Source organism: Amphiprion ocellaris, chromosome 19, assembly GCF_022539595.1.
Source record: "Amphiprion ocellaris isolate individual 3 ecotype Okinawa chromosome 19, ASM2253959v1, whole genome shotgun sequence".
Taxonomy (NCBI): domain Eukaryota; kingdom Metazoa; phylum Chordata; class Actinopteri; family Pomacentridae; genus Amphiprion; species Amphiprion ocellaris.
This window is the reverse complement of record NC_072784.1, coordinates 7,472,978-7,495,380: the sequence shown is the minus strand read 5'-3', so window position 1 is coordinate 7,495,380 and position 22,403 is coordinate 7,472,978. Positions and strand designations below refer to the sequence as shown.

At 37.8% G+C, this 22,403-nt stretch overlaps 1 protein-coding gene across 2 annotated transcripts; it reads right to left on the bottom strand.

Moving 5' to 3' along the window:
* Positions 1–15,438: 15,438 nt before the first annotated feature.
* LOC129347497 (uncharacterized) lies at positions 15,439–21,258 on the bottom strand. Of its 2 annotated transcripts, none has more exons than XM_055004962.1 (3): positions 20,544–21,258; positions 20,119–20,319; positions 15,439–17,318 (listed from the first exon to the last, which is right to left on the bottom strand). In XM_055004962.1, exons 1-3 carry the CDS (start codon positions 20,653–20,655, stop codon positions 17,005–17,007), a joined length of 627 nt encoding a protein of 208 aa, XP_054860937.1. In that variant the 5' UTR covers positions 20,656–21,258; the 3' UTR covers positions 15,439–17,004. The 2 variants fall into 2 exon arrangements, with proteins under 2 accessions (XP_054860937.1, XP_054860936.1); XM_055004961.1 differs by having other exon boundaries at positions 15,439–17,321; positions 20,544–21,254.
* Between the last annotated feature and the right edge of the window lie 1,145 nt (positions 21,259–22,403).

Here is a 22,403-nt window from a genome sequence, read left to right as displayed (position 1 = left end):
ACACACCACTTAATCCTCATTAAGGTCATGGGGGGCTGGACTCTGTCCCAGCTGACTTAGAGTGAAGGCAGGGGACACCCTGGACAGGTCACCAGTCTATCACAGGACTACATATAGAGACAAACAACCACACTCACATTCACACCTACAGACAATTTAGAATCACCAACATTAAATGAATGACAAATCCAGTCTAGACATTATTAATGTGGTAAATGACTGTTCTAGCTGGAAACGGCTGGTTTTTAATGGAAGATCTACATAGAGGTACAGAGGAACATTTCCAGCAACCATCACTCCTGTGTTCTGATGCTACATTGTGTTAGCTAATGGTGTTGAAAGGCTCATTGATGATGTGTGTGTGTGTATATATATATATATATATATATATATATATATATATATATATATATATATATATAAATAAAAATAAAATGTGCAAATATAAAAATATATGTACCTCTGCCTTTTCCATTTGTTGTTGCTGCACAGATCTACCATCAGGTGACTGGACAGTATGCAGCCTATCATGAGATGCCTATGGCCTGAAGTCTGAAGTTATGGACATCCTATTTTACAACTCAGAACCTCAGATTCACCGCAGTCAGTGAAGTGTGTGCTTATTTGTGCAGGACTCTGATATCTCTTCTGTCAACTTTGTCAGAGCATTTAAAGACATGATAAATCAGTAATTCCCTGTGTTTGTCAGTCAGAGTTCTGAGGAATAACTAGCAATTTACAGTTGAAAAAAAAATTCGTCCTTCGTTCACCTTTAACTGTGGCCTTTTACAAAATAAAGATGTTAAAGGAGTCCTGTTCTCCGCAACTTTGTTCTTCCTAAAAACAACAGCTTGGTAAATAAGAGTTGCATTGAGAACACAAATAGTTTACTGTTATGTTCATGTATAATCTTGCTAACTAAAGACTGTAGAAAAAAGTTAGCATAATCAAAAAGAGTTTCCATCACATTTAGGAAGCCTGTAGTTTATAATATATATGTCATTCTGCAAATGCTTCTTAAACCTTCAGCTTGTCGCAGTGCTGTGTGTTGAATGTGTTATAGAGGTTTCCTTCACAACAGAACACCTGGAATTAATCAGGGGTTAAGTGAGTTTAAAAGATCTGATTGAATAGCACACTAATTTTAGCTTTTATTTGAAGATGGAAAACTTTTTTTATTCTTTTTAATGATGACAGCAGAGACTCTGATCTTACCAGAAATGCAGATGAATAAGTCTGTTAATGGCAATGGAAAGGGGATGCAGTCTTTCAGGGAAAGGTATAGGATATGCTGAAGAAAATGGTATATGGTTGACTTTAACCCTTTGATGCGCAATATGGGTCAAAAGTGACCCAATTCCAATGGAAAATGGGTATCTCCTGACCCACACTGCGCATCAAAAGGTTATGACAGTGTTGGAAGGGCTTGGAATAAAGCCATGCTCATTTAGAAAGTGAAGTGTTGACAAAGTCAAACATAGAACTTTGGCTAGTATTCTGCAGATGTTTGGTCAATAAGCCCATGCTATACACTGCCCATCCAAAAAAAAGTCACACTAATATTTCATTGGACCACCTTTAGCTCTGAGAACGACACACATTCACTGTGTCATCGTTTCAATAAGCTTCTGCAGTGTCACAGCATTTATTTCTGTCTGTGCGATCAGGGAAGAAAAACTGCACTGATGGAAAGACCTGATCATTCAGTATATTCAGGTAGTCAGCTGATCTCATTCTTTGGGAACATAACGTTGCTGAACCTGACCAACCCCAGATCATAACCCTAACCCCCACAGGCTGGTAGACACTAGCCATGATGAATGCATCACTTCATCCACCTCTCTTCTTACCCTGATGCGCCCATCACTCTGGAACAGGCTAAATCTGGACTTATCAGACCACATGACCTTTCAGTGCTCAGGAGTTCAATCTTTATGCTATGTGGGAAATTGCAGCCTTTTTTTCCGCTTAGCCTCAATGATCAATGGTTTTCTTAGAACTACACAGCTGTTTTGTCCCAATCCCATGAGCTCCGTTTGCATTGTGCATGTGGAAATACTCTTACTATTAAACATGTTGATGATGTTCAGGCTGATTGAGACATATATCCACACTGACTCAGTGCTGTGACTGCAGCCAAAGGTACATCTACTAAATACTGACCTGAAGGGGCTGAATATTTATGCAATCATTTACTTTAACTTATATATTTTTAATTAATTGACATGATTTTGTAAAAATCAGTTTTCACTTTGATATTAAAGGTTTTTTTTTAAAAATTCTTGTCAAAAATTATATTGATCCGGATTTCATCTATAAAAGCAACAAAAGGGTTGAAACGTCGAAGGGGGTGAATATTTTTTATAGACACTGTATCACTTTTCATTGCATCACTTTTAAAACTTGTAACTTTCTGCTAACTTTCCATTCCTGAAGTCCTCTCCTCTTTCCCGTGCATGTACATCATTATATAATGTACATCACACTACGTTTTCCTTAATGTGCACACTATTGCATGCTGAACTTGGCTGTGTCTTCTGGTCAGAACCCACATAGCTTTGATCAAAGATGGCTGAAAAGCTCCTCTATTACTAACGCAGCCAGCCTATACTCAAATATCCGAACAGAACCCGATTCAAGGTTGAGGCAGGTGAAATCAAAGGCACAATAATTGGCCTCTGACTGCAATAACATTAATGATACAATTACAGTGGGTCTTTAGTTACCTCTGTGGCAGAAACAGGTAGTGATAGGTGATGTCGGGGGACTTCACTAGTGTCAGTCTGATCCCTCTGATGCTGTGCTGATCCCACAAAAATGGGAGGCTGGCATGCGCTGGCTAGGCTCATTTCCCATGGTGCACCCTGCCTTTGAGTGCTGACCTTGGTTGGGGGCTCCCATGTGGTCAGAGAAGAGATGGAATACATGTTTGAAAGATCAAAACAGTTCAGGCTTACCTGTCTCTACAAACACTGGAGCACAGTTTTCCCAGCCCACATTCATTATAGAAGTTGATCAGCACTGATTCAACCCAGCTCCAAGACACAACTGTGCACTGGAAAAAAAATATGCTGTTTACTAGCACTGATATCTACTGAAGACACTAACTGTATAGTAATGATTAATTAGTAATACTAATAATTTTAGTATATGATGCTCAAATGTATATTTTACTCAATCTATGAAATAATTGAAATAAAAAGATTGGAAATGCCCGTCAACTCTCCTCATAGCCCGGTGCGATACATTGAAATTTTAGCCTAATCAGTGGATTTAGATTATAAAATATGAAACACACAAAAAGGCAAGTCGATGTATTTAAGCTGCTTTAACCTGCATATACATGATGACTTCTTTTGAAAAATGGGTGAAAAATCAACAAAAATTGACACTGAACTGCAGCATCACACCATCAAAAAACAAAGAATATGAATATACCACAGTCTGGTTATATTATACAATGCAGAATTTAAATGCAAAATGCACCAGAGGAATATACATCAAAGTGATAAGCTAAGATTCAGACCTTCCAGCTGTGAGGCAACAGTGGTAGCCATTGCACCAAGTTTTCTTATTTAAATGTTTTGTCTGCAGTTGGCCTGCTAATGTTGGCTATAGGTACACATCCATTCAGAGGTCATCTAGTTTTATTTAGAGTCAGAACTTCTGGAGGATGGTGTGCAGTCACAGAGGCTAAGCTAGCTGCTGCTGGATGGTCAGTAAATCCTCATAACTGTAGAGCATGGGTGAGTAAAGTTACACACAATCTAAATACTTTTTATGCCGATTACTTAAAATAATGCATTTACTTCCTTAATGAGTAATGTTTAAACAGTATTTACAACTACATTCTTAAATAACTTTCATTCACTGTTATAGATTATTGTGTGTGTGTGTGTGTGTGTGTGTGTGTGTGTGTGTGTGTGTGTGTGTGTGTGTGTGTGTGTGTGTGTGTGTGTGTGTGTGTGTGTGTGTGTGTGTGTGTGTGTGTGTGTGTGTGTGCTGAAACTAATGGAAACCTTGGAAGGTTGTAAAAACACAATCCAGACATTTAAAACAGTACAGCACACTGATGGTACAAGATTTGTTTCACTAATACAAAAACTAAAAGCACTAGAAAATGTAGGATTTATGGGCAGGTTTGTTTGACCCAAAGCTGCTAGTAATGCAGCAAATCTCAAGTGAACCTGATCTGAGTGAAAACTTTACTTTGGAGTCCTCCAGCAATAATCTAAAATTCAGAATGAAGAAAGTTGATGCGTTTATTTATTCAGCCATGTCTACTCATATTTTCCTCCAGGACTTAGCTGCAGCATCTGTGTGGGTCGTTACCTGAGGGAGGTGTGCTATGTTGTAGTGAAGCTTCTTTTAAAGCACAAGCCCAGCAGCCTGTGTGGAGCCTTTTCTAGGACCACTGCTGAAGAGACTTTACAATGCCTTCCTGTGGCAACTGTGAGCCTTTCTTATCTATTTTGGATGATGTAGTCACACACAATGAAAGACGCTCCAACCTAGATGTGTATAGAAGCAAGAGAGGTTGTAGGATTTCACAGAAAGAGGGGAAAGGTATGCTTGCCCACAAATACTGAGTTTTAAGTTACATAGTAGTTGTAACCTTCGATCACCCTAAACTCTGAATGATGCCTCAATAGAGAATAATCTGTATTCAGCTTAAGGTTTGAGTCCATAGCATAACCACTATGAAGCACAAAGTACCACTGAGATAGATGAATTGGATTCATGGTTTAGTTTTAAAAATCTAGAGAAGTCTTTGTGGAAGGCCCAAGGACAGCAGTAGCCTCAACACACAGACTGCAGTCATCAGTGGTTACAGTCAAGAACTTTCCACTAGCAGACAGGCACAAACTGCTTCACAGCCATCCCAAAGTTCAGTGAGATTAGTGCAGAGTTGTTTTGCAATGGGAATTCTCATTGGAGTCCTCAGAGCTCATTCAGTGGCTTTTGAAGAGAAACTCAAGCATGGGGAGGGAATGAAGGGCCACTCAACTGAAGAAAGATGGAACTGTGTTCATGTCAGAAACTTTAAGCAGTGCTTTCAGGACACCATTGAGTTTGTGAGAATAAAGTGAGGTGAAGCAGGGGGTATGAACTGCAGAGATTCAGCAGAGGACTGTGTCACCAGCTTGAAGAGAGAAATATTCATACATTAAAAACCTCTGTTCAAAATAAAAAAGAATAAAAATAATTTAAAACATTTTAAACCTCAAATTTGTTATCAAATGTGTAATGAAGGTCAGCTTCATTACCTACGTGGGAGTTCACATTCTGGGACAAAGATATAATAAGTAAGACACAAGACAATGACTGTTGGATAGGTTTAATGAGTGTAGCTTTGGGGCGAACATTTTCTGCCATGTGCTGTTTGATGGCGTCTCCACACAGCACTGGGTGAAAACTCTGGTGAGGCCTACAACCACTGTTCCCTCTAAGCTGCGCGCGTGCGCAATTGTGCACTGCTGACACGGTCTCCACGCACAGAAAATCTGCGCTGCGCACAAAAAAAAATCCAACTTAAATTGTAAATAAAATAAACACGTAACAATTCATTCTGTGCTATTTTTCAATGTGAGTCAGTGAGTGACCGGTGACTGGCTGCTGCAGCCAATGATGCGATTCACATACTTATTTACCATAGACTGTATATAATGGTATTTACGCAGCTAATCGTCATGCGTCCTTATGTGCAGCCACCGTTGTTCTCATAGATATGAATGAGTAGATAGGACACGCCCCCTTTGAGCTGCGTGCTACAGCGAGGCTAAGCTAGTAGGGACAAAGTTTCAGTGTATTCCATTGATGTAGACGGCGTGAAAACAGAAACAAGAAGTATGCCAGCTCACTGTGCTGCATACAGTTACACACTACGTTGTACGATTGAGACAAGGACACTTGGAATGACTTTTCATAGGTAAGAATAGTTTTTGGCTCTTTTTTCATGATGAAATCTTGTTGAGAGCTTCCAGTCTATGAGAGCTAACTAGTTAGCCACTAGCAAAACGCTAAGGTGAGCTAGCAGCTTGACAAGCAAATACCAGACGATTAATAGTAGCTGTAGTATAGTTGTACAAGCAGTAGTAGTAATACTAAAAGTACAAGCAGTAGTAGTAGTATAAACAGCTGTTAGAGTCGTAGAAGTAGTATCAGCATTTGTAATAGTATTACAAGTTGTAGTAGCAGTGCCAGTATCAGCAGCAGTAATGTACTACCACTACTACTAGTAGTAGTCACATTGCTATTACTACCACCAATACTACCAATAGTAGTTATAAAGCCTAACTCATGTATATCCAGATTACCATCTATGTTCTTCCTCCAAACCCATTTTATGATTGGGATTACAGGCAATTCTTTAGGACTGCTCTCAAATAATTGAAATGTTACTAAACAAGGTTATACTTATCAAATTAAATAGCTCTGGACTCCAGTATATTGGCGAATTCGGTTCTTTGTACTTAATTTATTAGCATGATTTCTTTTTAATATGTTGTGTACAGACTTAATTACTTCTCTGTCTACTCTTCTTACTCCATGTAGGTTTCCCAGAGACTATGGGTTGAGGAGGAATTGGAAGTTTGTCGGCTTAGACCTGGTGTCATTCCATCAGTGTTAAACTTCCCGGCTCATCTTGGAAGAGTACGTGCCAGAAAGACCACGACCAAGCAGCCTTGAGATCTTAGACAGCGTCTCCCTGAGGTGGGTGTCGACAGTGATCACGGTCAGGTCTGTGGTAATCCTGTCAAAAAACAAAGCAGAAAAAAATCTAGATTATAAATCAACATGTAACCAAAGCACTCTGTGTATAACGCCATAGTATAGGATGTAGTTCAGAAAATGTCAAAGTATAGTATGCTTTACTCAAGAATAACATAGTATGGCCTGTAGTTCATAGTACAGCATGTTGGCAAGAAAAAAAAAACAAAACATAGATTATTATGTGGTTCAAAAAGCGCAAAATGATAGGATGTTGTCTAAAATTGTCATGTATGATATGTGGTTCAAAAAATGTCATAGTGCAGTATATTGTCAAAATAGTATGTAATTCAAGAAAACATCAGAGTATAATATGTCATCTAAAAAATGCCATAGAATAATAATTTCATTGTGAAAGTAAAAGTATAACAACTTTTAAAACTGTTCGAATTCTTATATGTTGCTAAAACAAACAAAAACAACAAAAACAAAAAAAAGTCACAGTAATATATCCATTAAAAAAGCCTATAGTATAGTGTGTTGCCCAACAAACATCATAGTATAGCATGTCGCTGTAAAAACGTCACAGTATAGCCTTTAGTCCACAGCTGTCAGTAGGTGAGGAGCAACACAAAAACAGTCCAAACGCTGGTTTCCAGAGGGTTAGACGAGAATTTATTTGAAAGAGTAAGTTTACAACAACACAACATGTGAGGGGGTTAAAAACAAATGGGTGTTAGTAAACTAAAAATAAATAAACAGAACTAAAAGTGAACTTCATGTTGACATTGATGGGCATTCCAACCAGGAACAAAGTAAAAGATAATCAATACGAAAAAACCTCTTCCTGTTCACCTCTTCAAGCCCAAAAACATACCGCAGTAGCACCCTAAACTAAAACTACCAATGGGTTCCCTGTTTTCCTTTCTGAACAATTCAAAGGTCCCTCTCTATCTCCCCAGACATCCACCAACCACTGGAACACATCTCCAAAGTTCTGCTGGGCCAGCTCAGCTTCCCCTCAGAAGAAGTGGCGCCACCTGCCAGATGAAGGAGCCTTTTGAGAGGCAGCTGGCATCGTGATTGGACTGTACTTTGGTCTGTTCCAATCCAGCTTCAGCTCCAGAGACGGCAGGCGGGACGAGTCAACGGAGGCCTGGTGGACGAAGGCATGCAGCTGAGTACAATCCAGAAAACAACAGAGGAGGAGTGCAGTGGCCCAGGGCCAGAACAACCAGAGTAGCATCGTATGTCTCTTAGAAAACATCATAGTAGAGCCTTTGGGATGAAAAAACGCCATCATATACATCGTATATTGTACAAATAAGTCAAAGCAAAGACACATATTGTAGAATTGTAGTGATTGTGGGCTGACTGATTTACTGATTATCAGTATTTTATTTTTTACTGATTTACGGTAATAAATACATTTAAAAATGGCGCTACTTTGGCTCTGAACCTTTATCTACCTGTGGTCGCTCTGTCTTCTGGAGTGATTTGATTGGTTATACGTAATGAATAAAACGCCTTTAACTTAACATCTGTAAACAAAAAAAAAACGTATCAACAATGTTTTCTGTTAAAGTTTGTGTTCATGTAAGTTTAACTCCAAGATTTTAAATATTTTCATTTACTGCAAATGAATATCTACTCCAAATGTCTCACTAATAATCATTATCAGCCTTAAAAACCCACAAAACACCCCTCTATACTCGACCACACTTAGTACAGTCCGGTTCCCCCTTCTATAAATCTGCTTGGAATCTTCCACTTCCTGTTTGTCAAAGTGGCCTTCTACCTGGACAGGTTTTGTTGGAGCTCATGCAACAAACATTTTGGGTAACTGCACTTTAATATGGATGGATGACACTGAATTAGAGTCTGTTTTAATGAAACTGAGTTAAGATGTGTAGCTCTGTCATTAAATAGGAAATTATTTCCCAGAATTCACAGAGAAAAGTCTGAAATGTTTGCTAGGTTAGCGTCCCACATGTTCTTTGGCTCAGCTAAAGCTAACTCTCTCCAACTTCTGGATCTCTTGAGTTGCTTGTTGTTAAAATATCTTGCTAGATTTGCTGAAGCTCAGAAAGTCTGAGATGTTTGTTAGAAAATAAGCTCATTCTCACGTCTTATCTGAACTGTCTTCTTTTGTTTGAACTTTCCCTAAACTTAGGAGTTAATGACAGAGCAGCACATCCAGACTCAGTCTCATTTATGTAGAGATTAAACTTCAGTGTCATTCATTGATGTTAAAGTGCAGTTTTTCAAATGTTTGTTGCACATGCTCCCGACCAAACCAGTCCAGGTGGAAGACGATGTGAAGAGAAAGCTCCAGAGGATGAATATCACACATTTATGTTGGAAATAAATGTCCTTTAATTAGACATTGTCATGCAAATGATGTTCAAATCTTTGAGTACTTTGCTGATGTTTGTTTCTAAGTGTTTTTTGACACTCGGCCCCAAAGATTAAAACCTTTTACGGCTCACAAGCTGCAACAATTCACACATTATCAACTATTTTTCTGACTAAACGAAGATAAAAAGTGAAAAGCTGCCTGATTCCTGCATCATGAATCTTTTTGGTTTTTATGACAGTAAACTGAATATATTTGGGTTTGACATTTTATAAACCAAAACAAGAAATGAATTACTGGAGAAAACAATCAACAGATTAATGGTCAAAGAAAATGTGTTTTCCAACATATATGGCTGAATTACTCCAACATTACAAGATACATACAATTTTAATTTAATTTTATTTATGCAACACCAATTACAGGTCAAATTGTCTCAAGACACTTTATTTTTATATGTTTTGTCACATTTAAAATATGACAACGTAAGAAACTTAAACCTCTTGACTAATCCAATTTATTATTTGGTTTTTAAGAGACTAATTGACAACTAAAATAACTTTCTCCACTAAAACTAATAAACATGAGGTCAAATAGAAGGAAGAGTTTTAAATACTGCAGTCCCACGATGACAAGAATAAAGTTTGTCAACAAAAACTAAATCTGCTGGTGGATTCCATTAAAGTCCTAATAAAGGATAATAAAGTGTGATACTAAAGGTTTGTGGTGCTAAAAATGTCCAAGTAAAGATATCAAGTTGAACATCTGGGTGGAGGTTGATAAAAGTTGACCTCCCTTCATTTCTCTGGAGCGACTCCATGGATTTTATGGATGGTGGTTAAAGACCTGCTCTTCTAGTTGTCGTCCTTCTAGTCGCTGTAAAAAGTCAGTCCATCCTGGCCGACTTCAACACCTCTTCATGACAACTTGTTCTGCCTCCGACCTGGTGGAAACTCCAGAAACTCAGGAAAACCTGTGGAGACTCGAAGAACTCGTGGAAACTCGGAAGAACTCGTCGGGCGGGGGAAGGTGTGGTGGGTGGTGGTGGGAGGTGGGGGAGTAGAGGGGGGAGGCCGCCACCCACCTCCCCGCCTACTCTCCGCCCTGACTCCACCCAGACTCCGCCTTGGCTCTGCCCATGTGGTCACCTCAGGAACTACGATGCCAAAGGGACGACGAATTTATATCTTTTCATCTGATCTGTAGCTCAGTGAGTTAAGGATTTGCCTATGGAGCTGCAGGTCGCTGGTTCAAGACCAGACCCTTCTTAAGTTTTATCAAAATCCTGACAAAGACAAAGAAAGAAAACTGCCAGTGGCGGGTCTTGAACCTGCGACCTTCTACTTGGTAGTCTTCTTCTTATCCCCCTGAGCTACTCGCTCAGATACTAATTCTTATTTTTTTTGCGCATTTATCATCTATTTTTTGTCGTTTTCGATTTTTTTTTTTTAACTCGAGTCTCGACGACCATTTTTCTCAGGAGGTTGGACTTCAGCCTTTGTGCTGGAGGGTGGAACCCTCAGTTCCAAGACTTTCCAAAGCCTCCACACCTCCTGAGTCCTCAGGACCTGAGCTTTCACACAGTCTGAGGGCTGAAATTCTCTAAGTCCCACAGTAGTTCTCTGTTAGATTGAACTTTCAGACAGTCCAAGGACTGATATCTTCTAAGTTCCTGAGTAGTTCTCTGTTAGTTTGAACCTTCAGACAGTCTGAGGGCTGAAATTCTCTAAGTCCCACAGTAGTTCTCTGTTAGATTGAACTTTCAGACAGCCCAAGTACTGATATCTTCTAAGTTCCTGAGTAGTTCTCTGTTAGTTTGAACCTTTAGACAGTCCAAGGACTGAAATCTTAAAAGTTTCTCAGTACTTCTCTGTTAGTTTGAGCTTTCAGACAGTCTGAGGACTGAAATTTTCTCAGTCCCAAAGTAGTTCTCTGTTAGATTTAACTTTCAGACAGCCCAAGGACTGATATCTTCTAAGTTCCTGAGTAGTTCTCTGTTCGTTTGAACCTTCAGACAGTCTGAGGACTGAAATCTTAAAAGTTTCTCAGTACGTCTCTGTTAGTTTGAACTTTCTATTTAACAGAAGCCTTAAAACTTGTGACCATGAGTCTTGATTTCACATTTAGATCATCCATCTGAGTTCTTCTCAGACTTTCACCTGTGGGTTTTTTAGAAATCCTGAACAAACTTTGATTCTCTTCACTGAACAGTAAAGTTTGTGGAGATCAGAAGGTAACATTAGTTTGATAAATGCCTTCAACTACTAGTAGACTTTATCTGGAAATCAGTTTTCTGAAATGAGTTCTTAGTAAATCTGTCCACAATCAAACCAAGAACATAGAAAGAGGAAATGTTTGAAGAAACAACTTGATGTTTTCATTTCAGACTAGAAAACGCTTGAAGACCTTTATCTGTTTTTGCTCTTTTGATCGTTTTATTGTCTCTTCTGTTTAATTTGATCTTCTAAAGTTTAACTGGTGCCCTTTCAAATGTTTTATCTTTAGTTTGATTCTTCTTAAATGTTTAGTTTTGCTCTTTTCTCACCTTTTATTCTGTTCTAATGTCTGATCTGATTTCGAAACGTTTTGTCTTTTTAATGTTTAATTGTTGTTTTTTCAAATGTTTTATCGGCTTGTTTGAAAAAATTCCTTTTCATTCCCAATGTTTAATTTTTCGATTAAATCTTTAAGGTTTTTCTTTTTAAATGTTTTACCACCTTTTAATGTTTAATTTTCTTTTTTAATGCTTCATTGTATTTTCTGTTTAATTCCTATTTAAAGTTTTATTGTCTTTAAGATTTAATTTTCTAATTAAACATTTAATTTTTTTAATTAAATGTTTTGACTTTTAAAGGTTTAATAGTCTAATTAAAGTTTTGTATTGTTCTAAATGTGTAATATTCTTGTTTAATTGTATTTTTTAAATGTTTAATTATCTAAAATATTTCATCTTTAATGTTTAATATTTTTGTTTAATTTCATAATTACATGCTTTGTATCTTCCGTTTAATTATCTAATTAAATATTTTGTCTAATATAATTTAATTGTATTTAATGTTTAATTTTCTTTTTAAAAGTTTTATTATATTAAATGTTATTTTCCTTTGATTTAATTGCTTTTTTACTGTAGTTTATTTCTTTAATCTTTTTTCTGTCAAGATTTTAATCCCAACTTTAAAAATGAAACAAACCCTTAAATCACAATGAAAATACTTCTGTTGTCACAATCATGAGTTAGTCAATTATTCAGTTTATCAATTAAACTTTATTTGTTTAGCACCTTTTACACAGATTACAAAACTAAACAAGCAAAGAGAAAAAACTATGCTAAAACTATGATTAAAACTCAAAAACATATTTTACAAAAAAAACATTTAACATGGTAATAAAATATGTGTCCAGGGGATGGAGGGAGTTTATTGAAGTCTTCTTGGGCTCACATGGGAAATCATTTAAAATATAAACTTGATATTCAGTCTAAGGAAACTGCAGAGCGACAGAAGAACCAACAATATCTCCCGTTTTCTCCCTTAATGAGTCGACTCTTTTTGTGCTTTCAGACCAAAGAACTACAGACTCTTCACAACCTGCTCAAACTCTTGGTACAGGACCTCACCACACGGGTCAAGAAGGTTTCTGTCTCATTTCTACTCTGAAGCTCACCTTCTCCTGCTCAAACTGCTGACAAATGTTTCTGCTGCTCTAAAGTCTGGTCTCCAGAGCTTCCTAAAAACTCTCAAAGTCTCTTCTGCTGCAGGTTGCTTTGTAGAACTGTTCCAGAAAACCTCACTAAACCACATGGAGGGGCCTCAAGATAGTCGTCCAAATGAAACCATATAAAAACCAAACTACTACAACCCAAACGCTAAAGTCTCCTGCAGCCTACCAGAGAACCTCTGAGAACAGAGAATCAGGACAGGAACTCTTACCTTCTGGACAACCAGCGTTGGTTCACAAACAAGAATACAGAATGTGTCTGACCAAAAACCTCTAAAGACTCACTACAGCCAAGATAAAGACACAACTCAGCTGCACCAAATCCACTAATCACTGCACACATTAGCACCATGTGCTAACCGTGGCTAAAGAACCACCTTTATCAGGACAACTATCCAGTACAAAGCCCTGAAACACATTAAAGACGATTTTACTGCTGGAAGCTGCAAGCCAACGCCTAAAGAACAAATTAAAGCAATGGAGCCAAACTCGGTTCAGTGGTGAACAGAAGCAGAGGAAATGTTTGTCTGCAGCTAAATAAAGCAGGAAGACACTGAGCTGCTCAGGTGTTCCTGATAACACCAAGCTGCTCAGGTGTTCCTGATAACACCAAGCAGCCACCTGGACAGCCAATAGGAACACAGCTTCCTGGAAGTCCAGAGGGCTGGGTTAGTGAAGGAAATTTAGTTTAAAGTTGAAGCAGAAAGTTAACAAAGAAAGTTGAAAACCACCTTCTGATCCCTGAAGTCTCTGAGTTTTCACACAAAGAACACCTGAACATGTCAAACTGGTTCCATAGTAGAACCATCATTGTAAAAACGTCATAGTATGGTGTGTTGCTCAAAAAACATTAGGACCCGGCTGTCAGGGGACAAACATGTAAGAAACATGAGAACAGAGAGAACCCAACCAGTAGGTCACAGTTTATCATCCCCCAGTCATCTCCTGAAGTCCATATGGTGAGAGACATCAGTATCTGGTTGTTCATTTACCAGAGGATGCTTATAATCATGCTGATGTGGTCTGTACTCTACAGTATTTTAGTGACTCAATAAATACTTAAGTTGTTTTTTTAAAAATGCTTTTTAGTTTTTAATAAACATTTAACAGCCTATATGTAATCAATAAATGGCCTTTGCCTATCTTAAGAAAAACTCACTCAGAACTCTGATATGTTAACAGTACTAAATAAATCAATAAATACATGCATACACACAAAAATAAGTTAATACATTAACTGTGTTAAGATAAGATTTAGATTTTTAAAAAAGTTGTTTATGTTTTTGCAGAATCCAGTATTGCTCACTGGTTGGTCATTACATTTTGTTAGTTTGATTTCACTGTTTAAAATGATGCCACCTCTTTTCAGACAGAACCTGTGATAATAAAACAATACAAAATTTTTAGTTCCGTGTTAATAAAGCACTTAAAGCTTTAAGTATGGCTAAATGCTTTTTTTCAAAATTAAATATATCACTCCTTAGGTGGTAGTGGCCCCAAGTTCAGTAAAGTTGGAAAGATATTCACAGATTCAGACTTCCAGCATCAATAACTCATTAGATATAGGTTGTCAAAACATAAACGGTGCCTCTTTCCCATTGTTGCAAGGCAGACAATGTGCTACAAGCCCAGTTTTATCAAAAGTAGCTGTCTTTCAAGCTACAGGAATAACATTGGTGTCTATGGAGTGAACAGGGTCCGTCTGCAATTTGCAAAACCGCTGCAACAGTAAAGAGAGACAAATATTCAATAACTTCACTCTTATACATTGTAGTGTCACTAAAATCACTGCAGCCTTCAACTGGCTCCTGTTGACAAAGTGTTTTAACAGAAATGTAAATGCTGTAATGTGATTCTTTTAATGAACCATGTAACTTGAATGGATGTGATGCTGGTGTGACCACAGTGCACACGTCTGATGTTGCTCACAGTGGTCCAAGGGACGCTCAGGGAGTTTGTGTGTTTGCTCAGACTCAGGAAAAATTACAGGGAACATTGTAAACGGGGAAAATTCTCAGCTCACAGAGAATAAACACAGTGAAGAAAAGCTTTTAAGAACACATAGTCATCTTTCCATCACATCACTTTAGAAGACATTACATCGACTTGACATTCCTTGGAGATTCACCACAATCATGTTTGTTTTCTCACAATATGACAATACGTCATACAACAAAGGTGAACGCACCCCTGAGCAACATTGCTTGAATGTCGGATGACTCCAAACTGTATCACCTCTCAATAGTTGCATTATTTCTAAGCTGACAAGCAGAGAATTTCTCTTAATAACAATCAAAAACAAATGCTTTAGAAAGATGATATTAAAAATGCAGGCCCAAACACTGGAACTTTCTCAGTTTTAGACCGACTGTGGAGCATCTACATGACTTCATCATGGCTCTACATGTAAAAGAATTACCAGATCAGCCGTAAAATGTGACTATGAGACTTCACAAATATGGAAAAAGATACAGGAAGGTCAGAGATCAACTATAAATCAGTGGAAACACAGTTGCAGTAGTAATCAGGATGTATAGAATGAGCTACGGTGCCACTAATCAGAGCTGCAGTGGTCTTTCTACTAAATGACACCAAAGACAGTGTGCTATTTGTGCAGTTTTCATCAGTGTAAATCAGAGACAGCCCAGACAAGGTGAAGATTATTAAATAGCGTGAACTTTTATGGCAGGGTTGTCAAACTCTTCTTAGTTCAGGAGCCACATTCAGCCCAATTTCATCTCAAGTCGGCCGGACCAGTAAAATCACAGCATAACAACCTATAAATAACAACAACTCCAAGTTTTTCCTTTGTTTTAGTGCAAAAAGTTCACTTTTAAGGAATTATCTTTTTACAAAACATTATGAACAACTTGAAATTTCATAAGAAAAATAAATTCAATTTCAACAACATTATGCCTCAGTTTATCATTTACACATTACAACTTCCAGATCACAGAGTGTCTACAAAGACACAAAACATTTAGTCACAGGTATCTGGAACTGAATATCACAGTATCTTACTTTATGATCAAAATGACAAAAAATGTGACAAACGACACAAAAGAAAAAGACAAAAAATTAAATGAAAAAGTTACAAAGCGACAAAAAAATGGACAAACGACAAAAACAAGACAAAAAAGTTACACAAATGACACAAACAAGACCAAAAATGACAAAAACAGGAAACAAAATGACAAAAAATAGACAACACAAGCGAGACAAAAATACACAAAACGACAAAAATGATACACATAACAATGACTAAAGCGAAACACAAAATAAGACAAAAAACACAGGCGAGACAAAATAGAAACATGAAACAACAAAAACATGAGACAAATGACAAAAGTCGGACAAAAAAACAACAAGACAAAAAATTACAAAAATGAGACACAAAATGACAACAGAACAATGAGCAATCTACTATTTCACTTTATGATCAAAACAACTTGTCATGGTCTGGAAACTATTTTAAATTTTTAGTTTTACCAATTTACAATTTGCTGTTAATGTTTTCTCTGTAATTTTTATGCTTTACAAAGCCGTCCCACGGGCCGGATTGGACCCTCTGGAGGGCCGATTTTGGCCCGCGGGCCACATGTTTCACACCCCTGCTTTATGGGCTGCATCCAAGAGAAAAACTCTTGATTGCCCTCGAGCACAAAATTGCAAGATTAAGAGTCCTTTATTGTCTGATCTGACTTGATAAATTTGTACGGTTCAGATGCTGTCAGCATGTTTGATGTGAATCTGACCAAGTCTACCTCCGACAATGAAGCATGGAGGGAGGAGGCCTGTGGATGTGCCAAAATGCTAAATGACAAGCTGCCTGCCAGTCTGCAGAAGCTTGGTAGAAGAGGAATGTTCCAGCATGATAATGATCTGAAGCACTCTGCCAAAAATCACACTGGAGTTTTTTAGAAGATCAAAATGAACATTAAGACCTGGTGAAGTATGTTGCCAGATTTGAAACCAATAGAACACCTTAGATGTATTTTAAAGAGGAAGGCCGAGCAACTCAACCCCTCCAGCAAAGAGCAAAGTCTCTGAAGAATGGCAGAACATCTCTGGGCTGTGTACTACAGTAAATCAAAACGCTTGTATTCTCAATTTACATATGAGCAAATGCCCCGCTGTTCAACGTGGAAGTAATGCAATTACTGTGAGGTGATACAGTTTTGAATCATGTCACAGCATGAGTAATACGAGCACACGCAGCTCTACACAGTTTTCGTGGTAACTAAGGCAGTGCCGCCGAGCTCTGTGGCAGGAAGTGGGATCCTGTGCTCCACCATGGTGCTGCATGCTGGCAGCCCTCCACCCCCCTCCGTTCCTGCATGTGCTGCGGGGCCCCTGCATGCGTTGAAGTTGTCCTCCCACTTTGTGCCAGTCTGGGCCCCCAGATGCAGGTGATGGCAGAGCGACGAGGCCTCTGCTGCTCTGTGAAACATCTCTCCTTGGCCGTTTCTTTCTGGATGGAATGTAGCAGGTGGGTCTGTATTGTGAAGAAGCTCCAGTGCTGGCAGCGAGTCCTCTGCTGAACAAACAACAGAAACTCTCACTGAATATTTACACTTATGATCTCATTGATCAACACACATGTGGCCTGTAAGTGGAATGCTGATCACATACACTACTGTTCAAAAGGTCACTTAGAAATGTCCTTGTTTTTGAAAGCAAAGCATTTTTTTCAATGAAGATAACATTAAATTAGCTTAATCACTAAGTTAATGATGGTGTACATGATTTAATACCATTTTCATATTAGCAAAGCTATAGTATTCAAGTTATTTTGTATCCAAGGAGGCTTGTGACCCCAAAATCTAATCACTTGGTCCTTGTGTCATTTCTGACCTTCCCTGAAAATTTCATGCAAATCCATGAGTCTGTTTTTGAGTAATGTTGGGAACAGACAGACACACAAACAGACAAACCAACGCCAATCGCCACATAACTCTGCTGCATTCTTTGGCAGAGTAATAACATTTGTCCCTAAATCATCACCACGTCTGCTTCTTTCTAGATCAAGGAAATTCCTGTGTTTTTTTTTTTTTTTCAAACAAATTATCGTGATTTAAAGACAGCTGAGTGTTTTAAACAGTCAATTTTATTCTACCTTCTTCTGGAGATGAGTGTCAAAACGTTTTTAAAATAACAGTACATGACAGGAGTGAATACACATCAATACAATTTTACTTAAATGTCAAATAACTACACATTACTGACTGGAAACCACAGCTGTACTAATTTTTTTTCAATGATCACAAGTTTTCTAACTTGAAGCTCAGTGATCACAGGTGTATTCCCTGATGTGGCACTGAGTTTCTACTTTAGGGGTTGCATTTTCAATATAGTCTGTCTAAAGTGTTTTAGATTGTTCATAAGTGGAATTATTCTGTTAATACAGTTATTGAGAGGCCGAGAACAGATTTGAATCATTTGACATTTTGGTGACATTGCTTAGAGGTGTGCTAAATTCTGTTTTATACTGTAATTTCTACATGTGTTAATTAGAAAAAACAGAATCAGAATATTTCTTTGCAAGACGATGATGTTTTCACATCAGACTATCAGTCAGGAAGAACGATGAAATTACGCCGAAGAAGACTGTATTTTTCACAAATGCATTTTTTACAGCACTGTGACATGTTGTTTTCACATATCCCAATGGAGTCAGAGCGCAGGATCAGCCATGGTACAGCGAACCTGGAGCAGTTTAACCCTCCTGTCGTCCTCATTTATGGGCACCAAAAAATATTGTTTCCTTGTCTGAAAAAAATCCAAAAATTATGCAAAAAAAAAATTCCCCAAATTTCTCAAACTTTGCAAACCTTCAGGAAGAAAATTCCAATAATTCCTTAAAAGTTTTATTTAAAGAAAAAAAAAAATTCCCCAAATTTGTCAAGAAAATTTTTGTAAATATTTTCAAAAAGAGGAAAAATCTTCCAAAAAAATCCTAAAAATATCTGAAGTGATTACATATATATCAGTTAAACTTGTAATATTTTCTTGAAGAACATTCACAAAAAAAATCAACCAACATCCAGTGAATTTCGCTGGATTTTGGTTGATTTTTTTGTGAATGTTCTTAAGAAACATTTTTAACTTTTCTTTTTTCCACCAAAAAATGTCCAAAGATTTCCCAAAAATGTTGAAAATGTGGACATCAGAAGTTTCACTGTGAAAAATATTTTTTTTCCCCACAGGTCAGTTTTGACCCACAGAACAACACAATGGTTAAGTGCCTTGCTCAAGGACCCGACAGTGGCCTCATGGGGGTTGGATCCCCGGACCTTCTGATCAGTAGCCCAGAAACTTAACCGTGGCACCACCACTGCCCCCCGTTGAGCGTGTTACGCCAATATTTTGTGTTCTGGCGAGCAAATAACTGTATCAAACCTCAGAATTATGTCAAATAATTGTGTGTTTCACAACAATGAAGTAGGCAAAGCTGAATATCTCCTCTCTAATGTGTTTTTTTGGACAGGTAATTTACAAAAACATGCTGTTGTCAAAGTGATTCTGCCTTCTCATCTTCCCCAAGATCTCTATCTTTCGTTTGTTTTTCAATTGGATTGAGATTGAGAGTATTTTAGAACTTAAAGGCCACAATCATGTTTGCATCTATATCTCATAAATCAGCTCCTTGATCACATGACCGTCAGAGTTGTTTGTGTTTCTTTTTTTTTTCACTTTGCTTCATGAAGCAAATGTTCACATTTATTGAATCCTAAGTGATCTGCCTTCACTGTCGCTTACACGTTTTGTTGTGGAAGAGTCGGTTTATGTGTTTTTAAGGTTGTTGGTCCTGCCCAAGCAACGGATGTGTGCTGAAACAAGAATAGCTGGTAAGAGAGTGGGGCTGACCCGTGGGACGCCTGACAAGAAGAGAACAGAAACTGCGGAGTTTCTACTGTGAGAAACGTCACACTTCATCACCTGCCTGCCTGCAACCCCATTCCCCCCCGACACGACTCTCAAATGCCTCTTCTGTCAGATCCCCTTTAAGTAAAACAAGTCCTCCCCACTGAGAGACATTTTGAAGAACTACATGTTATATCATCAGTTTAATTTAACACACGGAGGATCAATCATTCCCTTTGACACATTACAGGATCTGATATGTTTGTATTTTACTTTAGCAGCTTCATTTATTAGGAGACGTAAACAGCAACATTAGGACGCAGCAATTACATCATTGCACGACCGTCACATTCTACATAAAGTAAAATCTCTTAAAATAATGACTTTAAACAACTCTTACAGCAGATGGCAACGTTGTTGACATGTTGGCTTTTCAGTAAAGACTCCATTTTACAAATAATCGTCCTTACCGGGGATGCTGCTGAGTCTGGTCTGTCGTCTGTATATGACAAACCAAAGAGCCAGAGCCAGGATGGAGCCCAGTGTGGCCAGAACCACAAAGATCCACAGGAATGGACTCAGTACCATCACTGAGTTCAGGGTTGTGGCTTCTGTTGCTCGGAGTTGGTCAACGGCGGTCATGGGCAGCTCTGACGGGAATGTCAGGTTAACTACCTCAACAGAAAAGACAGCTTACATTCTAAAACAGCTATGAGACACAAGCACTTATGTAGGATACGAGTACGAATTATTTACCAATGAAGAAGGAACAGAAATTCAGACAAGACCAACTGAGACAAGTGTGATTATTTATCTCAGAGTGGGGCAACATCTAACAAGCAGAAAGGCATATCAAGTTAAACTAAATCCAGATTCTAGGATCAGTGACACTCACCTCTGGGTTGTTCAGTCTGTAATCTGGTTTCTGGCCATTTGGGCACACAAAACCTGATGAGAATGTCCCACCTCTGGCCCTCAGGACAGTCCTGTCTGCCCTTTTTGCCCATGGCTGGAGCAGGGTGAGCAATGAGATCTGCTGCAGTGTCACCCACCTCGAACCTGGGTTTGTGACACAAACCAACAAAAAAAAAAAAAAAAGAAAAGGAGGAGGGATGTAAGTGGAGGCTTTATGAAGTGAATGCAGAAGGCCTAACAGACGTTTCAGTTCCTCCATTTAGGAAAGAGTGATTCACTGCTACTCCCCTGTGGGCTGCGAGGCAGAGAGACAACAAGTTTCTGTCTTAAAAAACGAGTTCCTGACTTTCATGCTCTTGTTTGGATTGAACAGATCTTTTTCATTGCAGACATTTTGACATCTCATAGTAACAGGAAAAGCCCAGATCTATGTATAGCAGCTGCATCATTGTTTTTTCACTTATGGATTCTCATTTACATTGAATGTAGAGATCACGAAGATCAAGATCAGTCAGGAAAGTCAAAAGACAAAGGTCAGCGCTGACAGACCTTAAAAATGGCCGCACCTAATCTTTCATTTGGTATTTATTTAACCCTCATGTCGTCCTGCGGGTCAGAACTGACCCGGATTAAAGTTTGAAAATGTGTGAAAAAAATATATTTTCACAGTGAAACTTCTGATGTCCACATTTTCAACATTTTTGGGAAATCTTTGAACATTTTTTGGTGGGAAAAAAAGAAAAGATAAAAATGTTTCTTAAGAACATTCACAAAAAAATCAACCAAAATCCAGCGAATTTTGCTAGATTTTGGTTGATTTTTTTGTGAATGTTCTTAAAGAAAATATTAGAAGTTTTACTAATATATATGTAATCATTTTAGATATTTTCAGGATTTTGTTTTGAAGATTTTAACTCATTTTTTTTCAAAATATTTACAAGAATTTTCTTGCCAAATTTGGGGGATTTTTTTTTTTTTTTTTAAAATAAAACTTTTAAGGGAAGCTTTTGACGAATTATTGGAATTTTCTTCCTGAAAGTTTTGCAAATTTTCCGAAATGTAGGGAATTTTTTTTTTGCAGAATTTCTGATTTTTTTTTCAGACAAATAAAACAATTTTTTTGGTGCCCGTAGATGAGGACAACAGGAGGGTTAAATCTTGCACTTTCAGTCACCTAATATATTATAATCATGACTGAGCAGTCAATCAGACACAAGTTTACTTTAAAATTGTCTTTATATTTTACCCCCTAAGAATAACAAAAATTACAAATGGATGAAAGTAAGCAAGAAGGCCGCTAAAAAACTCAAACAAACAAAACTCTATGATCACAACAACACATCAACTCAACTAGCTGATCTATCAAAACTGGAGGAAGGTGACATATATACTGACTGATGAGACCCTTACAAACACAGAAGGGAAAACATCCCAGACATTTACTAAAACTCAATACAATGAAACGCCATTCAGTCCACCCCAAGCTACATCCTCAACATCTTCAAGACCAAAACCAGGGAGGAAGACTGAAGCTACAGAAACGATCACTCAAAGACAAAGAAAAAATAATGACTGCTATGTAACTAAACTTGTAATGACAGAAAATGTACTTTTACAGTTTAGTGTCAAAATGTGACAAATTGGAAACCAACCAGACTGTGACTGTGTTTTATGTCAGTTTAGATTATAAAGAAAACTGTAGAAATACATGAAAACTCACACACAGTATAATAAGCTCTCATTTGATTAAAAATCTGGAAAGCTTAGTTATATTTTTACTTTTTAAACTCTTAATTAGAATAATTACAGTGTAAAGGCCATAAGACAACTACACTTAAGA

What these genes read in the sequence shown, in the direction of transcription:
- LOC129347497 (XM_055004961.1), bottom strand. Translation starts at nt 20,655, where the DNA reads ATGGGCAAAAAGGGCAGACAGGACTGTCCTGAGGGCCAGAGGTGGGAC. An exon ending in ACAGACTGAACAACCCAGAG is followed by an intron (nt 20,320 to 20,543) that starts GTGAGTGTCACT and finishes CTGTTGAGGTAG; the next exon opens with TTAACCTGACATTCCCGTCA. An exon ending in CAGACTCAGCAGCATCCCCG is followed by an intron (nt 17,322 to 20,118) that starts GTAAGGACGATT and finishes TTGTTTGTTCAG; the next exon opens with CAGAGGACTCGCTGCCAGCA.